General features: G+C 31.4%; 1 protein-coding gene across 1 annotated transcript in view; it reads right to left on the reverse strand.

The window, feature by feature from the left end:
- LOC147071446 (B-cell receptor CD22-like) overlaps positions 1-26,356 on the reverse strand; it is a 939,709-nt gene that overhangs the window by 616,097 nt on the left and 297,256 nt on the right. The window contains exon 6 of the mRNA XM_085948586.1: positions 22,951-23,154. Coding sequence (XP_085804712.1) covers positions 22,951-23,154 — 204 coding nt within the window. The remainder of the gene's footprint in view (positions 1-22,950; positions 23,155-26,356) is intronic.

Below are 26,356 nucleotides of genomic sequence, written 5' to 3' on the forward strand. Positions count from 1 at the left end.
TTATTTACGTTTTTGAAAATGAATTATAAGTTATGTGCTGCTAAAATGCAAACAGAGGTGAAAATAAAATCGATCACATAGTAAGTATACCTTTTTTTATATAATTGTCGCAATGATTTATCATATTATTTCGAAATAGAAAACATCCGTGACTAATGTTCAATTATTCTATAAGGCAGCTGGGGATATTTGCATGTATTGAAATTATTTGTAAAATTCACCAGTTCTACAGTAGTTTTTTTAAATATCAACATGTAGGTAGGTTTTTGCTATAAAATATTTTTTTAAAGAGCTTTTAATAGCTATATTTATTTACTGATAAGTTGTTTTATTTTTTAATGTTTAACTAATACCGGTATTCAATAATAAATACCAAAAAACCGGTATTAACATTTTCATTCGGTATTGTAATCCCTACTTTTCAAAAGCTTATTTGGTATACAAACGTTTATACGAAGCTTTGAATTTAATATGTCTTGTACGTATATTTGAATCTATATTAAATAAATTCAGGGTTTGAAAGTATGTCGATCCCGGTTGATAGTGATGATAACAATAAATATTATAAGGTTATGCACTATAGATTATGATAACTATTGTAACAAAATAAGTACATAACAAATATTTCATTAATAAATAGTCTATTAACGCTAGCCACATTGTAGACTGATGAGCGAAATATTAACTAACCGGCATTTCCACCACAAATAATTGGAATTCTCTGATATAAATCAAATTTTAATTATTTTACTAATATTATTTAATAGATATAATAAACTAATAATAGAGCTTTTATAATTAACAAACAATTATTATTTTAATGCTTGTTAATTATATGTACCTATTTATAATAAATTTTACATAATTGCATGTGTAGGATGTTGCCACAACGAAAAATATTTAATAACCATAAATGTGTGTTTATTTTCTTTTAACTAACGTCTCTTTGCATTAAGAATTTATTAATATTAGTAAATAAAGTTAATGATGAATACTTTCAATAAAGCACAAGTATATTGCACAATATTCGAGAGGGTAATAATGTGGGCACGTTAGTATCACGGGTCCCGGGTTGAAATCCTGGGTTTAGGAAAAAACATACGTGTTGTTATCTTTGGACATTGAGTAAAGATTAAGCATGTGGCAAACATTAATTTCTCTAAAAAACAAAAAAAAAACTGTTACCTAATACAATCTATAGGTCCATAATAATTATGATCTTAAGATCAGGATAAAAATATATATTATTTATAATAGTTTTGTATTATTAGTTTCTTTTGGTAAAAAACAATGGATGCAGTTTACATAGTAAATTCACGATTTTAAATGTAATAAATAAACTGAATCCGATAAATTTCATTAAAATCCATATGTACTGTGTGGTCACCTTGTAAGTGGATGTCTTTGATCAATGATGGTACGCTTATGATGATAGATAATTTCTAAGGAAAAAAAATACCGGAATCATTTTGGCGATTTTGAAAAGGAAAAATGGCAATCGTTTGTGACCAAAATATGTTTTAGGTCATTTTCGATTACCCAGATATATTATTTATATGATATAAAATTACCTAGTGAACATCTTCTTGGTATATTTATATTCTATAAATAAAAATACTGAACAATTTATTATTATCTGGTAACTATTACTAACAATCTATTTGAGTAGTTATTGAATTGTTTCTTTTTTTCATTACATGGTCTAGCTTTATATTTATAATAATATTATAACACCAAATTTTGTCTGAAAATGCCCATAGGCATATTAATTTAAGCAAATATTGATATTATGTTCGAATAAATGCCTATCTCTGATAATATTGTACTAATTTTGAAGTGATTTTGTTCTTTGTTCATTATAAATAATAATTACAAGATAAAAAGAACTTTTTAAATACAATGTTCTTAAATTTTCTGTTGAATTATAATGCTCAATATGCTCAAACTTGTACTTGATATGAAGTAAATACAAAACAAACAAACAAATATAGAATACTGAAATGTCATTTTGATATTTTATTTTGATTTCCATAGTAACGCACGTATATATTAATAATTTAGTTGCTATGATCACCCCTTAGCAACCAATAATAAATAGTCTTTTACTTTTACGGATTTTTCTGAAAAAACTTTCCATACAAAACAGAATTAACTGAAAATGAATTCAATTCTACTTAAAGATGGGTAAAAGTATTAAAAGAATGCATTGGCATCGTGTTCTGATTTATTCTAAAAGTTTCAAAAGTCTTGCTAGTCGGGAAGTCACCGGACAAACAAGAATACGACCAAATAAAAACATTGTAAAATATACATTACATTAGTAAAGTGTAAACCGACTAGAACCGTGTTTTACTTTGACATGAATTTTATATCAGTACTAATACGATCCAAAGAGGTTGGACGGGTCTTTAATAAACGGACATATATTTCCGATACAAAATTTCACGAAAGTGTGATACGGCTAACTGGATACGTAGAAGTTTTCGGACACGATATTATTTAGGATTGACGGTTAATTTAAGTTTTTATGCATACTTAATAATATGATCATGGTTTTTCGAATGTTTAACATGTGTAAATCATTGTTCAGGCATTACTTACTGCTGGCAAGATAGAAGTGCGTAATACATTTAAACAATATATAGGTATTTTCATGTACTTATCGTTAAGCTGGTAATTTTACAAGAAAAATCCTCGATCACACGATATTCAAATTATATAAATCCATTTTACTGATTCCAAATAGTAACTACAAAACTTTTCGAAAGTTTGAAAGAAAATTTTGAACAGAAATTTTACACGAGTAACTCATAATTTTCGGTGGTAGGTACTTCAGTGCTCGTTAAAAAAAGATTAACAAGAAAAACTGTTTATGAAAGAATGATTCAGACATTTGATTAAATTGAACAAGTAAAAGTAGGTATGACGAATTAACATACGAATATATTACATATTAAATACATTACGCCGGATTATTTTGTAAAATACGTTGTATTATATTACGAAGGTATCAAAAATATCTACATTAATCATTGTTTAAATGTTTAGCCCGCAATACGACGAATCATTTTAAAGTTATACTTCTTCAGGGGCGCTTGGAAAATCATATCAGAGTGTATTTTTGGCGTGTGACATGTAAAACATAATTTATTTTTTCACACAAAAATAAACGCACTCGATTGGATTCGAACCACCGATTGTTCGGATATCAGCCGAACGCACTGCCTTTACGCCATAGTATGATACTGCAATCGTGACGATTATACAGTATAATATTATGGTTTAGAATTTTTCCGTTGTCTAGGCAGCGAATTTATTATTGTCGGCTATTTGCGATTCCTAACGTAAACAAACTATTAAACGTCGTAGTGGCAGTTGTTACATTAAAAATAAAAACAACGATAAATAATTATATAATTTAGTAATATAAGTTAAAGTATAAAGAAATAAACCAACGGCGTACCAATAAGCGGTTCTTTTTTTTGAGTGTGTAATTTAACAAGATACTTAAGATCTAGTCGAAGAATCATGGTTATCACAAGTTTTGTTTTTGTTTTGTTACGCCAAAGAAGTATAACTTCACACACACAATAATCCACTTTCAATGGCCTAGCAATAATGGAATTAACTTTTACAAAAATGCAAGCTAGACAGTCAAAGCAAAACTTTATAGAAGCAGTTTCTAGAAGAGATTAAGGTACACGTCAATAAAAATAAATTTGATATTACCTTATATTATCAGTAACAGACCAAAAGAGGTATCGATACATAATATTTAATAATAATGTAATTTAAATATATCATGTTATTATAAAATATCGTAAAAAAATTAGCAAATTTCAGTACTATTATTTAAGATTTTAATTAAGTACTTACTAACCTTCAAGTTATTAATTAAAGACTAAATAATTTAAAAAAAAATATTCTAAGCTGGTAAATCATATTTTCGAGATATTTGTAAATATAAAATTAATGTAGGTACTTAACCTCTTATGGTTTTTTTGTTTAAATTTTAAAACTAAATAACATGCCTTCAATCTACGTTGACATTCGTGTGTACTTATTTACCAAGAAGAACACCATAATAATGTTACGATCATCGTATATGTACGTTCCATTACTATAACTGACAAGTATTTATACATACCAACCTATGCATTATTTTCCTCATGGCCTACCTACTTCTAAAAGTTACTCTTCGTCACTTGAAGAAGCAGACTATGAAAAAAGGGCAGTTGAATGCATATTATATAGGTGGGTACGTTTTATCTTAAACTAAAAATAAATCTTGTAAATATTAGTAAGATATTTTTAAATAATAATAAATAATATTTAAATAAGATTTTTTATACAGATTAAATTTTTTTTAATAACAAAAAAAAAATTTCTTAACATGTAAGTACTTATACTATTTTTTATTCAACAAATAATTCATACGATTTATGAATGTAACATTCTTGTCGAAGATAGATAAGTAATTAATACTTTGATTTAAAATACAAAAGTCGACTGCAAAAAATTAACACTAATTAAAAAGTGTTTCAAAAAGAATTGTAAAAACTACTAATAATTAATTTCATCACAATTAGATATTATTATGATACACATAGCTTAACTGGTAGAATAAATGGGAGCCAATCTAAGGGGCGTGGGTTCGAATCGCAAAAGATTTTTTCTAGTGGTTAAATTATATTAATTCTCTATTAATAAATAAATTTACAATTCGTCATACTTTTTTTATTCAAAAGTAATTAAGTCTTATTTTATTGAAATATTTTTGTAAAATAGAATGTCTAAATCTTAATTTTATAGTTTTTGATCTAATGTAGAGTACAATAATATTACTTGGGTATGTATTGTGGAAGTGTATTACCATACCTTTTAAGAAAATTACTTGATAGCTATTTGCACAAATGGTTTGGATCCATTACATATATCAGTGTTGAAAACAGATATAAATGAAATATGAAAATCGAAGGATATTGTGTAGGTAATAAAATAAACATTCAAGACGATATTTTTCCATTTTATTTATTTCATTGTTCTCCCCAAGCATGTGACACGCGCTTGAAAAAAACTGCTTAAAAAAGAAAATAAAACATATACTATCAAAGCACTACCTACAAGATATTTCGTTTTATTCGCCCATAAAAACCCATGACGAATTTTATTGACCGTAAAACACTATCGTATGTAAATAACCGTATTACTTAAACGGCAAATTACCCAATGATTTGAACAATCCTAACACTACAAAAAGACACTTTCGCTTATTATGGGCAATACAAAGGGGGAATTAATGTGAACAATTTAATGCGTAGCGTTTTTATCTTGTAAAACTTCATTAAGTAATTAACTGTCAAGGATTTCTTGGAAAGCACAGTAATTATCTACTTTTCTTACAAAGAGAGACATGGTCACTTTTATCTGTGTTAAACGTATTTTCTGTTTTATTATAAACGTAAGTTCGGGAAATTACTTCTTTATAAACATATATATATATATATATATATATTATATGTTTTATATAATTATAATATAAAAAAATAATATTATTTGAAAAATGCACATCGATTATTATTAAGAATACACAGTAAAAGTAAAACCACAATGTATAAAATGAAGTAGTGAAAAGTGACTTTTGTAAAATTGGTAGGGTGTGAGGAACAAAAAAAAATAGTCTTTACTTTCTTTGTCGACGTTAACTGTCAATTCTCGATAGAAAAAGATTACCTTTATTAATTAAAATATAACACAATACGGTGGAATTGCTGCCAAAAGTTGGTGAGTCGACATTTTAGGTAATTCATAACATTGTAATCCAATAAATGTAATCTCAATAGTTTGTAACTCAACTTAAAAAGTGTTTTTATATGATAAATTATATTTTGCAATCTATTTTGTCATCCCTGAAAAATAAAACTTATAATTTACATTATAGTGAATAAATTGAAGCACGTTCGATGTAACTTTTAATGAAATAACTAAAATAAAAACAACAGCATCACAATAATAAGGCTCGATGATTTTCTTCCTTGATTGAAATATGAATGTACAGAAAACTATCAAAATGACGTAAATAATATTGTCTACTAAAGGTTGGTAAGAATAACCGTTTCTTAATAAATAACCTTTTTTATATAATAATTCAATATTGTGGGCTATTTAGCATAATGGTATAATATAATATACTCAATCTATTAAAAAAACTTAAATTAAATTAGGTTTAGGCTCAGACTGATTCTGTAGAAGAGATCAACAAAATATTATGATGGCCATAACTCCATAAATGTTTTTGAGACTTACAAACTTATGGCCGTAACCCTATGAATGTTGTACAGATTATATTTAGTTTAATATCAGTCAAGACTGGTTTCGTCCGATTCAAAGGAAAATTGTCAAGAGATAACAATAATTGTAAAATAAGAAATCATAAAATGCGAATTTCTAAGATGATAAAATACTGCGAATCGTAAAATAATTCAAGCTAAATTTACAAAGATACCCAAAATTAGGTTCATAGATTAAATTAAGCGCAAATGTATGATAGAAAATATGAAAATGAATAAATATATTGTTATTTCAAAGAAGCAATATCTCCCATACATCCACACTTGTTTATTTCATTTCCACCGCAATCGCCTATCAAAAATGTTCGTTGTTATTTTCCAATATCATGAATTGGTATAATATTAATTAAAAAGCATTGTCTATATATTATAATTTTATTATCTATTTCAACAACGAATTTATAATCAATTGGCGCTTATGTTGTAAATACATAATGCATTTATGTAGGTTTAACATGATAAAGTGAATATTGTAATGAATAATCGTGATAATTAATATTCAGTCCATGTAATTAATTTCGCATATCTAATGCGCAAAATCGACAAATTGTTCGTAAAATAATGGCCCCACATTAGCGTGACCAAATGTTGCGTATTTTAAATGGTGAAAATAATTTCATAAATGTGTCGGTTGTGTAAGAATCCGAGAATCTAAATCAAAGAAATAAGGAAACATAACAACGCCGATAATATTATATTCATAAAATCTGGTTAGTTATAAAATAATGTCTTGAAATTTAATAATAAAATGATAAGTATAATTTTTATTAAGTCAAATGATGTACTAACTAATCGAATTATAAAAATTACATATTAATATATTTCAAATCATAAGAGTAGTTTCAGTCCGTCTACTTACAAAGTTATGGGTCATAGTTAAGATATGTCGCAAAGTCAACAGTATTTTTTTTTAACTTAGAACTTTACCGCATCTTTGTATTCAGCGATGTAAATCACCAACTGATTGGTAATGACGCCAAAATAACTAATTTATTATTACAGTGACTTATAATTCTCTCTTCTTGGTCGTGCACTCATGGCTGAGGATCATGACCACATTTAAATTTTGCCATCCTTTGAGCGACCAAGACTTTCCATCCTTCTCGACCTTCCGCTTCTCTCAGGGCAGAATGGATGGTGCCCTCAATCAGCTCTTTTACTTAGTCGCTCCATTGCGCAGACGCTTTTCCTCTGCGTCGCCTTCCTTGGAGGCTACCCAAAACTACCAGTCTCTCCAGGTTGTCCGGTCCGCGCCTGACAATATATCCAAAAAACTGCAGAATTCTTCTCAGACATATCGTCGAGAGTCGTTCCTTTATCTTCAGTCTCTGGATGATTGACTGGTTTGTCCTGTACTCCGTCCAAGAAATGCAAGCCATTCGGCGCCAACACCACATCTCAAAGGCATCAATTGCCTTCCGTTCTCTTGCCTTCAGGGTCCACGACTCGAAATATCGAGAACACTAATGTTTGCACAAGCATCATTTTTGTGGCAATCGAAATTCCCTGATCCTTTCATATAGTGGTAAGGGTTTATAACTAAAGAAATACAAATAGGAAAACAAAAATTTTACCGCTGTATTGATAGATTTCCCTGACTGTAAATATAACGGTAGATTTAATCTGATCGGACCTTTAAAGTCGGCAAGTTAGGTCGAGGAAAACTATCTCAATAACTGTGTTTCGTCGGTTATTTTATGCTAATAAGTCCGTGAGATTTCAATAATTATTCATCTGGACGTTCAGGTTTAATTTTTTTAACCTAAAAATACTTATATTAAATTTTACAGATAGGTATATAGGTCAATAGCAATTTTTATTGTCTAACTAACTGTCTAAATGATCATCTATCACTAATTAAGTATTCAATTATTATATTACTATAAATGATGAAAATTATGAGTATGTTATTTAATGATGTGTACAATCAATTAATTGACAAACATATTAGAAAGTTCAACAATATAAAAGGAATGAAATATGGAAATAAAAGATGTTGTCATAGATATTTAAATTATAAAGTTTATAAACATTTATTGACGGATATTGAAAAAAACTTCAAATGGTATAATCATTAGCAAATATAGGAAAGAGGTGGTACGTACTTGTGTTAGTAGTTTATTTGGTAAAAAAATCACTCAGCAAGCAAAAATATATTAGAAACGATTGAACAACTATCGCACTCGGCATTGTATCTCAATCATTTAACTGTCACTCAGTATCGCCGTGCTTCGGACTATCTTATATCTGATATAATTATCTTTACGTACCTATTTAAACTGTACATGTCAATTTGCAAGTAAACTCGCCATCTCTGACAGCAACTACCAATCTTCATACATCATCGCTCTCTTCATCTTGTCATCTTTTATTCGATACACCTACGACCAAATTAATTGAAATAAACACATTGCAAAACCCTTATTCTGCACAGTATAATAATAATGAGGACCGGTTTATCTGCTTCAATGAGAAATTTTCAACTAATATAAAATATACATTATTACTGATATTTCAATTAACAAATTTTATAGAAAATATTTTATTAACACAAAGTCATTCCTCAGTAAAGAAAATCGTTCTTATTATAATTATATCTACTTATTTTCTAAGAAGAGAATGCGACAATCTTTGATTGTCATTTTTCAACCATCTACCTTTTCATCGCAGAATTCATTTTATTTTATAAAATATTTACCATTACAAAACACCAAAAATTATTATTCCAAGCTATAATTTACACAGAAATAAATTTTGAAAGGGAATAAAATTTACGAAATGTTGTAATAATTATTAATGTCAGACCAGGAAGGAGAGAAAATTATTTAACAATTTCACAACATACTTAAGAGAAAACGTTTAGTTAGTAATGTATTATTCAGTCTTTAATTATAATTTATTATAACTGAGCTATAAAGCTTTTAGGCATAATGTAGAATCGGTTTGAGTCTTCACTAACACCGTTGATCATGAGAAGGCTTTCAATATTTTCATATATTGTTTACGCACTCAAGTTTAAATTATTATATTCTGCATAAGACCGAAAGTAGTTTTTACAACACTTTCAAAATACGTTACGTTATAACGGCTACCTACACACTTCAATTTAATTTTACAATATGTTTTTTTCGATTCATAATACTTAATTGTTTTTTTATTTCTGTCACATAATATGTACTGTAACACCCAATTTTTTAATATTTCATATAGTGGCATAACAAACTGTACAAATATAATTTAGACACCCGTTTGACTAATAGTAAAGCCTGTATAGATCCACTTTAGAAAATAGTTGTATATTTGTTGCGGTGTGGGATGATCTTGGTCAAGTTTTTCTACCAGATATAAATATCACATTCAGTCATCTAAAATAGGTAAAGAATATCTCTTATAGAGAATAGTCATACTGTGTATTGCACGTAACTCCTATACTTGTATTCTTGTACACAATGACATTATTAATGGACGACGCACTCAGTACAGTAGCTAGCAAGTAAATTCAAACGTAACATTTGCACGTGCATAGGTAGAAGTCACGCAATATCCATTATGCAATATCACGCATCGGGAATTTATAGCAATATCACCTTTATTGTAATGGCGTTAGAACTGTGTTTCTAGTATCAATGTTCGTTTGAGCGAACCCGTTCGAACCAAACCATTCGGCAGACCCGACAAGAAGCATCGAGAATTTATAGCAATATCACCTTTGTTGCAATGGCGTTAGAACAGATTATGCCATTCGGCAGACCCGACAAAAAAGTGAGTGTTATTTTTTTCCAGATGCTTCGTCCATATTAATGTCATTGCTTGTACATATCTTTGACATCGACTCAACCTTAAAAAGGAAGATGAGATAAATAAATACATTAACGCAAAGTCCAAAGATATCCCTAGTGATGAAAATGTTAACTTGTTTGTCAGTACGTTTCTTGAATTATTTTATTATGCAACGATATTTTAATCCGTAGAAACATATTATAAAAAACAAAAACATTACTAAAAAAATAAACAAAAATATGTTGTAAATGAGAAAAAATAATATACTATGATATGAACATGTAATAAAAATATATTCTCTTATCATAACTGTCCAAGATCGGTAGGTTGTTCGAATCCTCAATTTTATTAAAGTTATAGTCGACTATTCTGAAGAAACAGCAGTCATAGCTGATCAACTCATATAAATTAGAATTAACAATAAAATATTTGTTTCAAAATAATTATTATTTATTTTTTATAATTTATTTAATAATGATCATGTGTATTTTCGACGACTTGGAAGGACTTTAGCATCAATTATTTCAGGAAATCATTTTAAAATTAGGTCAAATTCACTTTTTAACAAAGTGATAAGAATGCGATATTATCACTCCTTTCTAAGTGGTTTGTATTAGCAACAAAACGAACACGTCGTCTCTTTGATCACATTATTTATATGGAATATATGGAATTGAGCAAAATGACATCTGCCATACCGATGACGCTATTGATTGATATGGAATTAACAGTCTTAGAAAGTAAACCTGCTGGATTTATCCACTATTGTAAATGAGTCCCAAATTAAGTATGTTTTTTAAAGCAATTTAGTGTCGAATTTGGCAGGTTATGAGTGATCGAGTATTTTCAATAAAAATACTTTTTTTTAATTGACTTTTGAATTTTTGAAAATTGCAAATAGATCGTCAGAAAACACTGAGTGTTCTAATTATTGTTATAAGTATATATTTTTTGACCATATCTGATCCTAAGATGATCATAATATGGGCCTCTAAAGAGTGGAAGTAAATATTAACAGTTTTTTTTTTTTAAATAAATGTATTTTAGCCACTTGCTCAACTTATTAGGTTCACACTCTGACTCCAAATACACATTAAAAAACAATGAGTATTTTTCAGGCCTTATAATCTAGGACCCACGACATATTGGTAACTAGTTATTGTAAAACTATATAAAACAAACAACGTGGGTGCTTAAATTAGATTTGACATACTATGTGAGTTTAAGGTAAGTAATTTCTTTTATGGGGGCAGTATTTATAGTAGTCTAATTATTTTAGTCTTTTTATATTTAAGCAAGTATTTATCGCGAAAGTGCCATTATTTTTCTGCAAAATTAGTTCAAAGTTCCCGTGCTACCTGTATTGACGCATGGGTTCAGAGCATAGCTGTTAATTTCATTAAATCGCGAAATTGTGAAGTGGAAATTTTACGTGATATTAATATTAACACCGTGCCCCCGTCGTGGCACCGATGTACCTACGACCCCGCCACTCCCCCCTCAAGCACTATGTGAATAAGTAATTTTATCAAAATCTTTGCACAATTTCATGTCGGAAGAGTAATGAGCTCTTCTCTCTGGAACAGCGTCCTAAGCTATGTAGCGGAGGAGGAAAATTAACCGGCTTAGCGCTAGAATCTGTGAACCTACTATGTATGCCTAGGTACTGGCGTCTAATAATATTTCAATTATCTACATTGCCTGTAACATGATCTCTGCGTCATATTATTTCAGCCATATTTATTTATTCAAGCGAAAAATAAGGTATTTAATATTTTAAATGATTTAAAAAAACGGAAATTAACAAAGATAATAAATATTATATAAACTATGTATGTATTGTTTTCATAATTATTTTTTCAGCTAAAGGCTTATACTTTGTAAGTATAGAAAAATGTTATCATCCTAATAAAATATGTGATAATATATGTGGGAGTCATGTATGGTGCGGATGAAGAGGTCGAGATCTAGTGGTTGCTCCGATGGATAGAGGAGCGAGTTTATTTTTCAGCGTAAACAGTCGGTACAAAAGTATGTTACAATACTTGATGTGATACTATTCCGAGGTCAAAATCTCAGTAGAATGAGATGTTATGCGGGACGATACTAACAGACCAAGATACTAACAGACCGGGAACTTATATTCGAGTGACGTGTCCAATGAATAAAATTATGATCCGCTATTAATTGACGTACTAACAATCAAAATAATATATTGAAAAGAATATTTAGGAAATAGTTATTATAATTGAGTCAGGAGTTATAGCTGACTATGTGAAAAAATGGATATCGCGGAAATAATAATTGTGGTAAGCTATTTACTAAGTTTGCCATAATTGAACACTATGGGAAATGGATGTTTAAGAATTTGTAATTGCGGTGATGTATTTAATATCGCCGATCAATATGCTGACACGGATTGAGTTGTTTATCCCCATATTATATATTATAGATAGGTACTGTCTCATTGTGAGAATGCAGAGGCAATCTTTATAAAATGATGTATTAATAATTTATTATGACTGGGCTATTCAACTTGTGTGATTATTTTTTATATTTTTTAAATTTCCCGCTCTTCATGTCACCTCATGCTTATTGAACAGTGAATAACTAAGAGCTCGAGTAGCGGTCAACACAAGACTTTATCCGTTTTACGTCTTACTCAGTTAGACGATAGCCTTCATAAATTATGTCTTCATTAGTTCACTTCGTTTCAACTATTAAATTCTACTTTTTAATATCGAGTAGTTTAGCAAATGCCTTAGATTGAATGTATAGATAGTAGATACCGTTAATTGTCTACACTTTTACGTCAAATAATTTTCAATTATTTTTGACGAGATGCAATCTTATCATCTTCATATAATATGCTGATAATACAAAGTTGTCAAAATTTTAGTATTTTGAAAAAAAAACTATAGTAAAAACATTTCTCTTTAGGAATCTTTTAAAATTATAATACACGACGTATAATTTCCTACTATACATTTTTGCAGAATCATTCAGTTGGCAATGCTGACATGTTGTTGAACAGAAATACAAATCCAATGCTGGAAAAACTACGTGGCAGCTTGAAACTGGTGTGTGAGGAAGCCAATGCGCATACGACGTATGCCCTACGATGCGTTCTTCTCTTCTTTTTGGTCATTCTCTTATGGCTGACAATCGTGACAACCTTTAAATTCTGTCATCTTTTGACCAACCTTATCTCAGGGCAGAGTGAAGGCTGCCCCCATTTAATTCTTTCACTTGGTCACTCCAGCATGCCGACGTTTTTATTTTTTCGCTTTCCCTGGAGGTTACCCAAATCTATAAGTTTCTCTAGGTTATCCGTTCTGCTTCGAACAATGCGTTTAGAGCATTTCGCTTATTTAGAGTTTTGAATGATTGACTGGTTTCTAATGCGCTTATTGAGCATAGTTTTTGTGGCAATTGGAATTCTCCGATTCTTACATAATATATTTGTAATAGTAAGACTTGATTACGTCTTTTTCGAAATCTGCGTGCGCCTTCTTATTTCTACTTCACATTTGCTTTTTCTAGTAATCGTCGATTACAGCTTCCGTTGTTCTGAACATGTGCTTTCAAATTAAGCACCATGAACAATATTAATGATGCTTAAATGTATTAACGGATCGTTTTTAACTTTTGTGATTAAATTAAATTTAATTTTAAAAAGTTGTGTCATTTCTAAGTCACTCTTTAGTTCTTTGTAGTCTATATAGAGGTAAACTACTTAAAACGACATAACCGTGTTAGAATCGCCCGTGAGATCTTTAACGTTATCTTGTTAGTATATATATATCATTTATAGTACGTTAATAATAGTATTATTATGCAAAATTATAATCTCGACGCAGTAACACTGGTTATCGAAATAGATTATGTGCAGTGGCTCATAAAACTTGAGAAACACATGCGCGTTTTAATTATAAGCCGCACACTAACGAAGAAATTTAATTGGTTTAACGATACTACATAATATTATAGCGTAGCCATATTAAAACTACATACTCAGTAAATGTAATTATGGAACATCTTCCCTTAATATTACATTGCACTATACCTACTGACATTGAGTATATTACGAGTACCAATTTGAGGTTACGAAAATATTTTTTACGTATAAATGGGTCTGTGAATTTGGTAAGGTAGGTCACCAACCCCTCGGAAATTATGCCCAAAGAGAGATATAGCAAAGCCATTATTATTATAATCCTTTATTTATAAAATGTTGATATTCGGTGGAATAGATAGAGGACTATCTGCCTTAATTTTTCTTAGGTATATTTGGGACGAAGGGTGTTGGAAATGAATCAACTGTAGGTTGTTGAATGGTTTGAGGAGAGAGTTTATTGACTAATAAATGAATACAGGTACATGTGTAAAGTTAAACGTGTAAGGTATACGTGGTGAGGTATGTTCAGTCAGAGGCACTCTGATAGTGAGTACGATATCCGAGACGTATTGGTAGAGCGACATAACTCATCAATTGTAACTCGCTGTGTATTGAAATAAATATTCGTTAAATTACGGCAAGCTATTATCGTTTTAAGTTACAATTGGGTAATAATATGTTAACTGTCGCATTGTTGATACCTCGCAGCATTTTACTGATAAGGCTTAGGGTCGTTGACCCTGACCGACGTAAATATCAAACTTGCAAAATGTGTTGACAGTTAAGTAGATGAAGTGATATGCGAAAATTGGGCAATTCGCTGATTATCACGGAGCATTTGTGACACGATCTGGGGTTGTCGTTAAAGTTAAGAAGAGATCTATATTTAACTACATATTTTTTCGTTCAGTGGTATTGACTTTTGTGTCTCAGATAATTATCTAAGAAATCGGAAGCATTCGTTGTTTGTCCTCCCAATGTCTGCAATTATTAATTCCAATATTGATTAAAATAACTGTGTTCAAATAAATCGCTTCGGATATTGATATATTCCACTTACGTGAGGGTTAGTTTAGGTGGACGTTATTTTATGAGTTTTTAAGATAGGGTCTATCAATATAGTTCACTCGGTGTGCTTTCATGAACCTTTTTTTTACTCGTGTTACCTTGTATTTTTATGACAATATTGTTAACACTTTTTTTTATGTCATGTATTGAACGTTTTGAATTTATAATTATTTATCATGCTTATTATAATATGTAAAACAAATAAATTATTTGAATTATAAAACCAAGACGCGATAAATGCTTATTATTATTAACCCGCGATTGACCATGCCGTGAGTATTTTTTGTCGACGCATTTATGATATTGTCTCTCAATGAAGTTATTTTTGATATTACTAAAATCACTGTATCTTAATTTTCATACTATTTATTAAGAGTACAAGTTCACAGATCCGATCCATCTATAATCAAGATAAGTTTACTTCAAAATCCTCATTTCAAATCAGTTATACCGTAATAGATCAGATGATTAACATTATTATTGTGTGGTTAAGGGTTACCTTTTGTCTACGTGTATTTTAATGCTTATACCTACACTGAGACACCTCATGTAAATAATTCACGTCTTATCATATTATGATAGAATTATTCTTTATGTTCAGTTATTATAATAATATTATAGACACAATATTATATAAAAGTATATTATTATGAATCTTTATTTACTATTTTTACAAAAGAAATTTCGGTATTGTTCGGTTATACGGAATACAGCGGAAAACGCATTTTGAAAATAGCCGATAAATTGGATTATTTGTTAGTTTGGGTTAGTTTAGGTTAGGTTAGGTTAGGTTAGGTTAACCTAACAAATAATCCAGTTTATCGGCTATTTTCAAAATGTGTTTTCCGCTGTATTCCGTATAACCGAACAGTACCGATATTTCATTCTGTCAAAATAAATGAATTTAAACAACAACAAAAATTGGCTTTATAAATAAATCATTATTGTTCTGAGAGAATAAGTCTTAGATAGTTTTATAAAACACATATTTTTAAAGCTCACTACAATATTTTCTCGACGGTATAATGTTGTGTGGTTAAATTGATACGTACTTATATTATATAATTTAAAAAGTGTTTGTTATATCATAATACATATTTTCGCCGACCGTGATTTTCATTTTTCTATTGGCAATACAATCCGATATTGCTTTGATGCCAGAGCTTATTTATTTTAATATAAAAAATCGTCTGCAAACTTGGTATTGAAAGCAAAGGTTTAAGCAATTTTGAAACTAAAATTATGTGCGTTGAGTTGGAAAATAAAAATTTGGTGGGTATACGGAGGCTAACAAAGGATGAATCATTCAAGTTTAATTCAATATTAAGGTATCGTTTTTAGGATTATGCACACATCATCATCATCATCAGCCTGAATCTATCTACTGCTAGATGAAGGCCTCTTCAAGTTGCTTCCACTTCTCTCGGTCCTGTGCATTGCGTTGCCACGTACTTCCGCAGAACTTTATCATTTTATCGATCCAGCGGCCTCTAGGTCTACCTTGCAGACGATTTGTACTTCTTGGATACCACTGGATGACTAGATTTGTCCAATGGTTGTCTCTTCTTCGAGCTATGTGTTCAGCCCATCTCCATTTAAGGCTTTTAGTAAACTCTGTTACATAGCAAACCCTTGTCTGCTTCCTTATCCACTCATTCCTCTTTTTGTCCTTTCGCGTTATGCCCAGCATGCACCTCTCCATACCAGGTTGTGCTACTCTAAGTTTCTGGATCTCTCTTTTACTTAGGGTCCATGTTTCACACGCATATGTGATTACGGGAAGCACACACTGGTTGAACACTTAGCGCTTTAGGCACAGCGGAAGGTCACTGTTGAAGACATTATTGAGGCGGCCAAAAGCACTCCAGCCTAGCTTTACTCTGCGAACAATTTCATCAAATATACATCCATCTATAGACACTATTGTTGTCCCAGATAGATGTAGCTTTTCACCTGTTCGAGCTGAGTGTCATTGGTGAGGATCTCTTTTTGGCCCGCAAAGTAGTTGAACATGACTTTCGTCTTTGTTATATTTATTTTCATTTATACACACATATTATTATATTAAGATGTTATTGACAAAGTGCCCGAGCACTATGCATAATTATTGGGCACTATATAGGCATAATGCTCGGGCAAAGTGATAATTATGCATTTGATTCATTAATTTGAATGACTATTAATTAATAAAATAAACACAATATCTGTCCCTCAGAGGCAGGCGGATGCAACTCCGTTTTTGGGGGAAATGAGTTTTTTTAAGAATCGTCATGCTAAAGGCTTTATCTATTAGTGCCAGAGAGATGAAAGTCCTAGTCCAAGATATGCATAGAATAAAGATGCAAGTGCCATACCTACCTTAGAGGCAGAAGGATGCAAATCTAATAATCCACTAAGATAAAATTCTCTCAAACCGTCTGCAATATGTACTAGACGAGAACCAGCCAGGAGAACGAGCTTTAGAGGAGGATACAGCACTATAGACCATATTATCCAAGTCATCAGAGAAATCAGAGCGGTAACAGGAATACAAGCTGCCGCTATCCATGGGTTTTATAGACTATGAGAAAGCGTTTGATTCCATAAAGAAATTTTCAATACTCGATGCACTCAGAAATCGAGGAATCCCCGGGCGCTATATAAATATTTTCAATAATATATACAGTAGCGCAACAACATCTCCATAAACCATCGCGCATTTCCTATCAGCAAAGGAGTCCGACAAGGTGATACAATCTCACCTAAACTATTTACAGCTACATTTGAAGACTTATTTAGACAACTTGACTGGAATGACACGGGTCCCCATAAATGGAGAATACGTGAGTCATCTACGCTTTGCCGATAACAATAAATAGTAGTTTGAAAGACTCAGAAGGCCTCCAAAGCAGAATGCAGTAACTCACTGGAGTAAGCAACAAAATAGGCTTGAAAATAAATTTATCAAAGAATAAAGTCATGTGAAACTGCTTTGCGGGCCAAAAAGAGATCCTCATCAATGGCATTCAGCTCGAACAGGTGAAAAACTACATCTATCTGGCACAATAAGTGTCTATAGATGGATGTATATTTGATGAAATTGTACGCAGAGTAAAGCTAGGCTGGAGTGCTTTTGACCGCCTGAATAATTTCTTCGAAAATGCCTAAAGTGCAAAGTGTTCAACCAGTGTGTACTTCCCGTAACCACATGCGTGTGAAACATTGAGCCTAAGTAAAAGAGAGATCCAGAAACTTAGAGTAGCACAACGTGGTATGGAAAGGTGCATGCTGGGCATAACGCAAAAGGACAAAAAAGGGAATGAGTGGATAAGGGAACAGACAAGGATGAATGATGTGATAGAGTTTGCTAAAAACTTCAAATGGAAATGGGCTGGAACATGGCTCGAAGAAAGAACAATCGTTGGACAAATTTAGTGATCCAGTGGTATATCCAAGAGGTAAAAACATCCGCAAGGTAGACCTAGAGGCCGCTGGATCGATGAAATGATAAAGTTCTGCGGAAAAACTTGACAACGCAACGCACAGGAACTAGAGAAGTGGAATCAGCTTGGAGATTAGCGAGGCCTTCATCCAGCAGTGAATAGATTCAGGCTGGTGATGATGATGATGACATAATAAAAATTTAAATTTTGCTTTGTTACATGTATACCTTAAAATTTTTTAACTTGTAAATTGTTTTATTTTGGCTAGGTAAATAAGATACAAATCCACATTTACAAAATATCTTAAGAGGCAGAAGGAAGCAAATCCACACTACGATTTTCATTTTATTTTTTTAAAATATAAAATTGTACGGTGGGTCAATAAGTCCTTAGAAAAGCCGACAGGTGGCGCGACTAGTACTGTAAGCGGTTTGTTTTCATGCAGCGGCACTACCGATTCAGTATGCTGCGAAGTTTCAATCAGATTGGTCGGGTTGTTGTGTGTTTCTCGTACATTCAAAAAAAAATTTGCTTGTGGAAAATGGAAAAATGGAAAATTGAGTTTAGAGCTGTTTTTAAACATTTTAATATAAAAGGGTTAACAGCAAAGGAAATAAAAAATGAGTTGGATTTAGTTCACGGCATATCTGCTCCTTCACTTGCAACTATTTATAACTGGTTAAATGAATTTAAACGTGGTCGTACATCAACAAAGGATGAACCACGCTCAGGACGTCCTGTAGAGGTGACTACACCAGAAATGATCAATAAAATCCACGATATGGTGTTAAGTGACCGAAGATTAAAGTTGAGTGAGATAATTGAGGTTACAGGGATCTCAAAAGGTAGCGTCATTTCTATTTTACATGACAAATTAGGCATGAAAAATATTTCTGCAAGATGGGTGCCGCGTTTGCTCACAGTCGACAATAAACGCAAGAGGGTGGTGGTCTCTAAAGCCCTGTTGTCGCTCATGCAACGCAATCCGGATGAATTTTTTCGTCGCTTTGTGACTGTAGATGAAACATGGATACACCACTATACTCCCGAGACGAAAGAACAGTCAAAGCAGTGGATTGCGAAGGCAAACCATGTCCAAAGAAGGCGAAAACCGTAAAATCAGCTGGTAAGGTTATGGCTACTGTATTTTGGGATGCACGTGAAATTATTTTCGTTGACAATTTGGAAAAAGGAAAAACAATAACAGGGGATTATTATGCATCTTTATTGGACCAGCTAAAAAACAAAATTGAAGAAAAACGGCCTCATTTAAACAGGAAAAAAATCCTCTTTCATCAGGACAATGCCCGTGTTGACACATGTTTACGATCAATGGCTAAAATTGAAGAATTGAAGTTCGAATTGGTCGACCATCCACCGTATTCGCCAGATTTAGCCCCCAGTGACTTTTTCCTTTTCCCAAACTTAAAAAAATGGCTAAGTGGACAACGTTTTTTTTCAAATGAAGAAGTCATCGATCGGACAAATGCTTATTTTGAGGACCTTCCGAAAACTTATTTTTCTGACGGTTTAAAAAAAATTGAGAAACGTCTAACCAAGTGTATTGAGCTCCAAGGAGATTATGTTGAGAAATAAAAAAAAAATACAAAAATAAAAACTGTTTTAATGCTTTTTTCTAAGGAATTATTGACCCACCCTAATATTATATTTATTCCTTTCTTACATATTCCAGAAGTACTTTAATTGAATTAGAATAAGAAAAATAATAATCATTCTATGTATATTTTCTTAGAAGTTATGAGTATTCGTTTAAAATAAATATTGTTTTTTGGCTCTCCTGAACAATTGGGTATTTGGATTTACATCCGTCTGCCTCTGAGGTACAGATATTATGTATTTAGTCAATTATTCTAATATTAGTTTGGAATTGGTTTCGTCTACTTCGATTTGGGTCGAAATCTCGAAGACCGAAATCCCGAAGGCCTAAATCTTGAAGGCTGACGGTAGTATAGGGTTGCTTTGGGCCTTCATAAGGTGCCATGATTCGCTACCGTAAAGCAAAATCGCCAGAACGCAAGCGTCGAATAGGCGGCATTTGATTTTGACCGAATATAAGACCCGTTTCAGACGAGACACAGATGTCGCACTCGATATAATATAGGAGGCCTTTGTATCCGAATATAGGGAACAACGGAAAAGTGTACCGGACACGCATTGACTCATTAGCTCTGGGGCGTTCATAAAAATAATACAAAGGCCTTTTTATTCGAATACAAAGGCCTCCTATATTATATCGAGCGCGACACCGGTGTCCCGTCTGAAACGGGCCTAATTGTGTGGTCCAGACACTCCGCACCGAGTTGAATATTATACCAGCCATTCCCATTTAGATAGACAGCTCTCTCTCTAAAATGCCATTTCCTGTGATGTATACCGCCAGGTATTTGTAACTGTCGACGTTATTGACGTGACTTTACTATATTATAACTTATATATGAAAACCATGCTGGTTGCTATATTATCTCTTTCTGATTTATTATTAGTAGATAACAAGAAATGAAAATATAATTAATATTAAATTCTACAGGTTTTTTTCAAAAAGGTTTGTCGATAGCTATTTCGGTTGTAACACCATTATCAAGACTATTCAGATAGGCCGTTTGCCTTTGCTTAAATACTATACGTGTATAGATAGAGACAGAATACATTTTCTTATTCGTTCCAGCAATATTATGAATTTTTACATTATTATTAATTGTAATATTATTAATACTTTGAAAACCCTAAGTGGGTTTTTTAAAATGGATATCGAAATTTTCAAAATTTATCAAAATTACAGTGTTCGATGGTTATTTATTGACATTATTAATCAATTAAAATATTATTAGTATAATTGTCTTAATCGTGTGTTTAGATTATATTTAATAGTGGCGACAAATACATTGCCAAATTTTCAATAATTATGTGATTACTTTTGGATAATTCGCGATTAATTTCCAACTGTTCAAGTAAATTTAATTTTAGACCTTTATTACATATATGCAAACATTGTGGCGTTTCATTGTTACTGATGCTATGCGAGTTTGATATCAAATGTTTAGCAAACTGAAAATCTGTTTTACCATTCCTAAAAGACCGGAGGTGCTCTTCAAAACGAGTTTTTATTGACCTGCCAGATTGACCAATGTAGCATAGACCACATGTGCCACATGTTATTTTATAAACTCCGCTTTTCTCCAGTTTGTTGATTTTATCTTTACTATTTTTTAAGTTTAATCCTAGATTATTATTAGCTTTGAATGCTACGTTAACGCTATGTTTAATTTCTTGATAAATTTTGTCTGAAATAATGCCGTGATAACCAATGGACTTGTAATAACGATTTGAATCTTTAAAGATTACAAGTCCATTGGTTATCACGGCATTATTTCAGACAAAATTTATCAATAAATTAAACATAGCGTTAACGTAGCATTCAAAGCTAATAATAATCTAGGATTAAACTTAAAAAATAGTAAAGATAAAATCAACAAACTGGAGAAAAGCGGAGTTTATAAAATAACATGTGGCACATGTGGTCTATGCTACATTGGTCAATCTGGCAGGTCAATAAAAACTCGTTTTGAAGAGCACCTCCGGTCTTTTAGGAATGGTAAAACAGATTCTCAGTTTGCTAAACATTTGATATCAAACTCGCATAGCATCAGTAACAATGAAACGCCACAATGTTTGCATATATGTAATAAAGGTCTAAAATTAAATTTACTTGAACAGTTGGAAATTAATCGCGAATTATCCAAAAGTAATCACATAATTAATGAAAATTTGGTAATGTATTCGTCGCCACTATTAAATATAATCTAAACACACGATTAAGACAATTATACTTATAATATTTTAATTGATTAATAATGTCAATAAATAACCATCGAACACTGTAATTTTGATAAATTTTGAAAATTTCGATATCCATTTTAAAAAACCCACTTAGGGTTTTCAAAGTATTAATAATATTACAATTAATAATAATGTAAAAATTCATAATATTGCTGGAACGAATAAGAAAATGTATTCTGTCTCTATCTATACACGTATAGTATTTAAGCAAAGGCAAACGGCCTATCTGAATAGTCTTGATAATGGTGTTACAACCGAAATAGCTATCGACAAACCTTTTTAAAAAAACCTGTAGAATGTAATATTAATTATATTTTCATTTCTTGTAAAATGGAATTCTACCAAGTAAATGCTAACTCAATTAATAATATTAGTAGATAGATGTTAATTTAGATTAAACTATATTGAAAAAAAGAACGTTAACATTTTCATCTAGTCCTTTAATGCAAACTCACATCACAAAGATTTAGATTTGAGAATTATGTACACACTACGGCAATTGTAACATAGTGATATAAAATACAAACTTATCGATAGACAATCTTTAGAAATATAATAAAATCATTAAACTCACAGTTCATCTCGAGTCGGGCCGTCTTCTCCTGGGGGTTGATAAGCTTCGTATTGCTGGCTTGGCACTTGTACGTGGAGTTTAGATGGTCACGTGTGAGGTGTGGCACCTCCAGTCTGTTCACCATCACGTGGCTCTCCGTACGCACTCCTTCGTTCGTGGAAGCCTTATCGTTCACGAACCATGTAAGTTTTGGTTCCGGGCGGCCTGGTGAAAAACAGAAAACAATCGTTAATTACGCATTATAGAAAATAATTTTATAAATACCAAAATTTTTAAAAGTTGTATATTTGATGTACGCATGTAATTTCTGAAAATGTTTTTCATAACTTGGAAAAAAATTTAGCTTTGTAACCATATTGATTTGTTTTAAATATAAGTTTTATTCTGTATATACGTAAAACCATGACGTCAATGATGATAAAACAACACAATAGTAGAATGTCATTTTTCGCGTCAAATATTAGCATACGCGGACAACATTGATCATTGGTCGAAATTTAAATACTGTCAGAGAATTTTTTTTTAAATTATTAATAACCATGTCCTTGGTTTTTCATAAGAAGTATAAGTTGACCCCGAGAAAAGTGCCAGCACAACAGCTTTTTTGAGAGGGTCAAGAGTTTTGTGTAGGTACTAGCATCTTTATTTCATATTCATAGTTAATTGTAATATTCTAGGTAATCGTATATTATGGTAATCAAGGTAATACCAACTCATTAATCCCGGTGTGATATATTTCACTTGCGGTGATCACAGTGGAACAAAGGCACTGCTGTTCTCTATTGCCTTTAAGAGTAGCATTGTACAAAGTATTGAACCGACACTAAACTTGAAAAGAACTCATATGTTGTACAAAACACCAATAAGACCAATCGTCACTTGTGGTTCGAAAACCTGGTGGATGACCAAAAACATGAAAAGGTAATTTTCGTCATTTATGATTGGGGTGGAGACAAAGACAATAAAGTTAAGAACTGTAGTTTCTCAACCTTTTTTGATTCTTTAAATTGGTTTATTGATTTCTTGAGAATTGAACGTTCTAGTTAAAGTATTACATGATAAAATTTTGTGAATTTAAAAAAAACCCCAAGACAAGTCGACAAAAGGTATTTCGTCGAATGTTTTCAACACAACAAAATCCCTACAATCACAAGACTTTTGTTTCTTTTTGTTAGCAACGCTGTTTCATAGTCTCAATAATATATTTATATATTCCTGCTAACAATTTAAGAATCCATAATAATATTCATTGATAGATTTCTCGAGTAATGACAATTTTGAAATTTTTAAAGAAAATCTTGAAAAATTTTGAGGAAGATCTTTCAAGACGAAAAACCTCGATTACAAGTTACCCAAAATTTAGCATAATTATTATCTAGCGGTATTAATAAATGTCTTCAGGTCTAGTCAAGGAAATATTACAAGAAGTCAAACCATTGTTAATGTTTGTAATTATATGGAAGTAATAATTATTATTAAGTAATTTTTTATACTGCTAAAGTTATATCATTGCCAATCTGGTAAATAATAGTTATAATTTCTAATGTGTTATATATAAATTTATGTGCTATATATTTGAAGACAAAAACCAAAGACTGACTGATTCTGAGAATTAAGCTCAACCCAAAAGAAAAGTCAACAGAATTTCTAACTCAAGGATTATTTAGTCACCCAGCTAAATAAATATTGTAATACTATTTAATTACTTACCGTACTAGTTATTTAGTTAAAAAATACTTTTATAAAAATAATATATTATTATTTTGTAGCAATATAGCGGTAAAAGGTAAATTCACTCGAGGGTGTTAGATGTAAAGTCGATTATCTCTAGTTTTTTTAAAGAATAATTACTGTAACATTATACGCCAAATTCTAATTTAAAATTAAATTATGTCCTCTTAATATTTATACTACGAGGGTGGGTCAATAAGTCCTTAGAAAAGCCGACAGGTGGCGCGACTAGTACTGTAAGCGGTTTGTTTTCATGCAGCGGCACTACCGATTCAGTATGCTGCGAAGTTTCAATCAGATTGGTCGGGTTGTTGTGTGTTTCTCGTACATTTAAAAAAAAATTTGCTTGTGGAAAATGGAAAAATGGAAAATGGAGAAAATTGAGTTTAGAGCCGTTATTAAACATTTTAATATAAAAGGGTTAACAGCAAAGGAAATAAAAAATGAGTTGGATTTAGTTCACGGCATATCTGCTCCTTCACTTGCAACTATTTATAACTGGTTAAATGAATTTAAACGTGGTCGTACATCAACAAAGGATGAACCACGCTCAGGATATCCTGTAGAGGTGACTACACCAGAAATGATCAATAAAATCCACGAAATGGTGTTAAGTGACCAAAGATTAAAGTTGAGTGAGATAATTGAGGTTACAGGGATCTCAAAAGGTAGCGTCATTTCTATTTTACATGACAAATTGGGCATGAAAAATATTTCTGCAAGATGGGTGCCGCGTTTTCTCGCAGTCGACAATAAACGCAATAGGGTGGTGGCCTCTAAAGCCCTGTTGTCGCTCATGCAACGCAATCCGGATGAATTTTTTCGTCGCTTTGTGACTGTAGATGAAACATGAATACACCACTATACTCCCGAGACGAAAGAACAGTCAAAGCAGTGGATTGCGAAGGCAAACCATGTCCAAAGAAGGCGAAAACCGTAAAATCAGCTGGTAAAGTTATGGCTACTGTATTTTGGGATGCACGTGAAATTATTTTCGTTGACTATTTGGAAAAAGGAAAAACAATAACAGGGGATTATTATGCATCTTTACTGGACCAGCTAAAAAACCAATCGAAACGATCAATGGCTAAAATTGAAGAATTCAAGTTCGAATTGTTCGACCACCCACCGTATTCGCCAGATTTAGCCCCCAGTGACTTTTTCCTATTCCCAAACTTAAAAAAATGGCTAAGTGGACAACGTTTTTTTTCAAATGAAAAAGTCATCGATCGGACAAATGCTTATTTTGAGGACCTTCCGAAAATTTATTTTTCTGACGGTTTAAAAAAAATTGAGAAACTTCTAACCAAGTGTATTGAGCTCCAAGGAGATTATGTTGAGAAATAAAAAAAAAATACAAAAATAAAAACTGTTTTAATGCTTTTTTCTAAGGAATTATTGACCCATCATCGTATTATAATAGAACATTTAAAAAAAATGAAAGTAGCATTAAATTTGCTGTGACATTATTATTGCATAACACATTAGCGTGGAGTGGGTTATCTAATTGTTAATATCTAATTGTTAATATTTTATGTCAATTTAACTCTTTTATGAAAATTATATAAAATACAAAATAAAACTTTCTATTTTCCGCATTGTATTTGATAGCTTACTTAAGAGTTATTCACACTGACAACACCAAGACGGACGCAGAGAGATGTGACCCACTGGA

This window comes from Rhyacophila brunnea, unplaced genomic scaffold, assembly GCF_057557595.1.
Source record: "Rhyacophila brunnea isolate RB1 unplaced genomic scaffold, BYU_Rbru_1.0 scaffold_20, whole genome shotgun sequence".
Classification (NCBI taxonomy): Eukaryota; Metazoa; Arthropoda; class Insecta; order Trichoptera; family Rhyacophilidae; genus Rhyacophila; species Rhyacophila brunnea.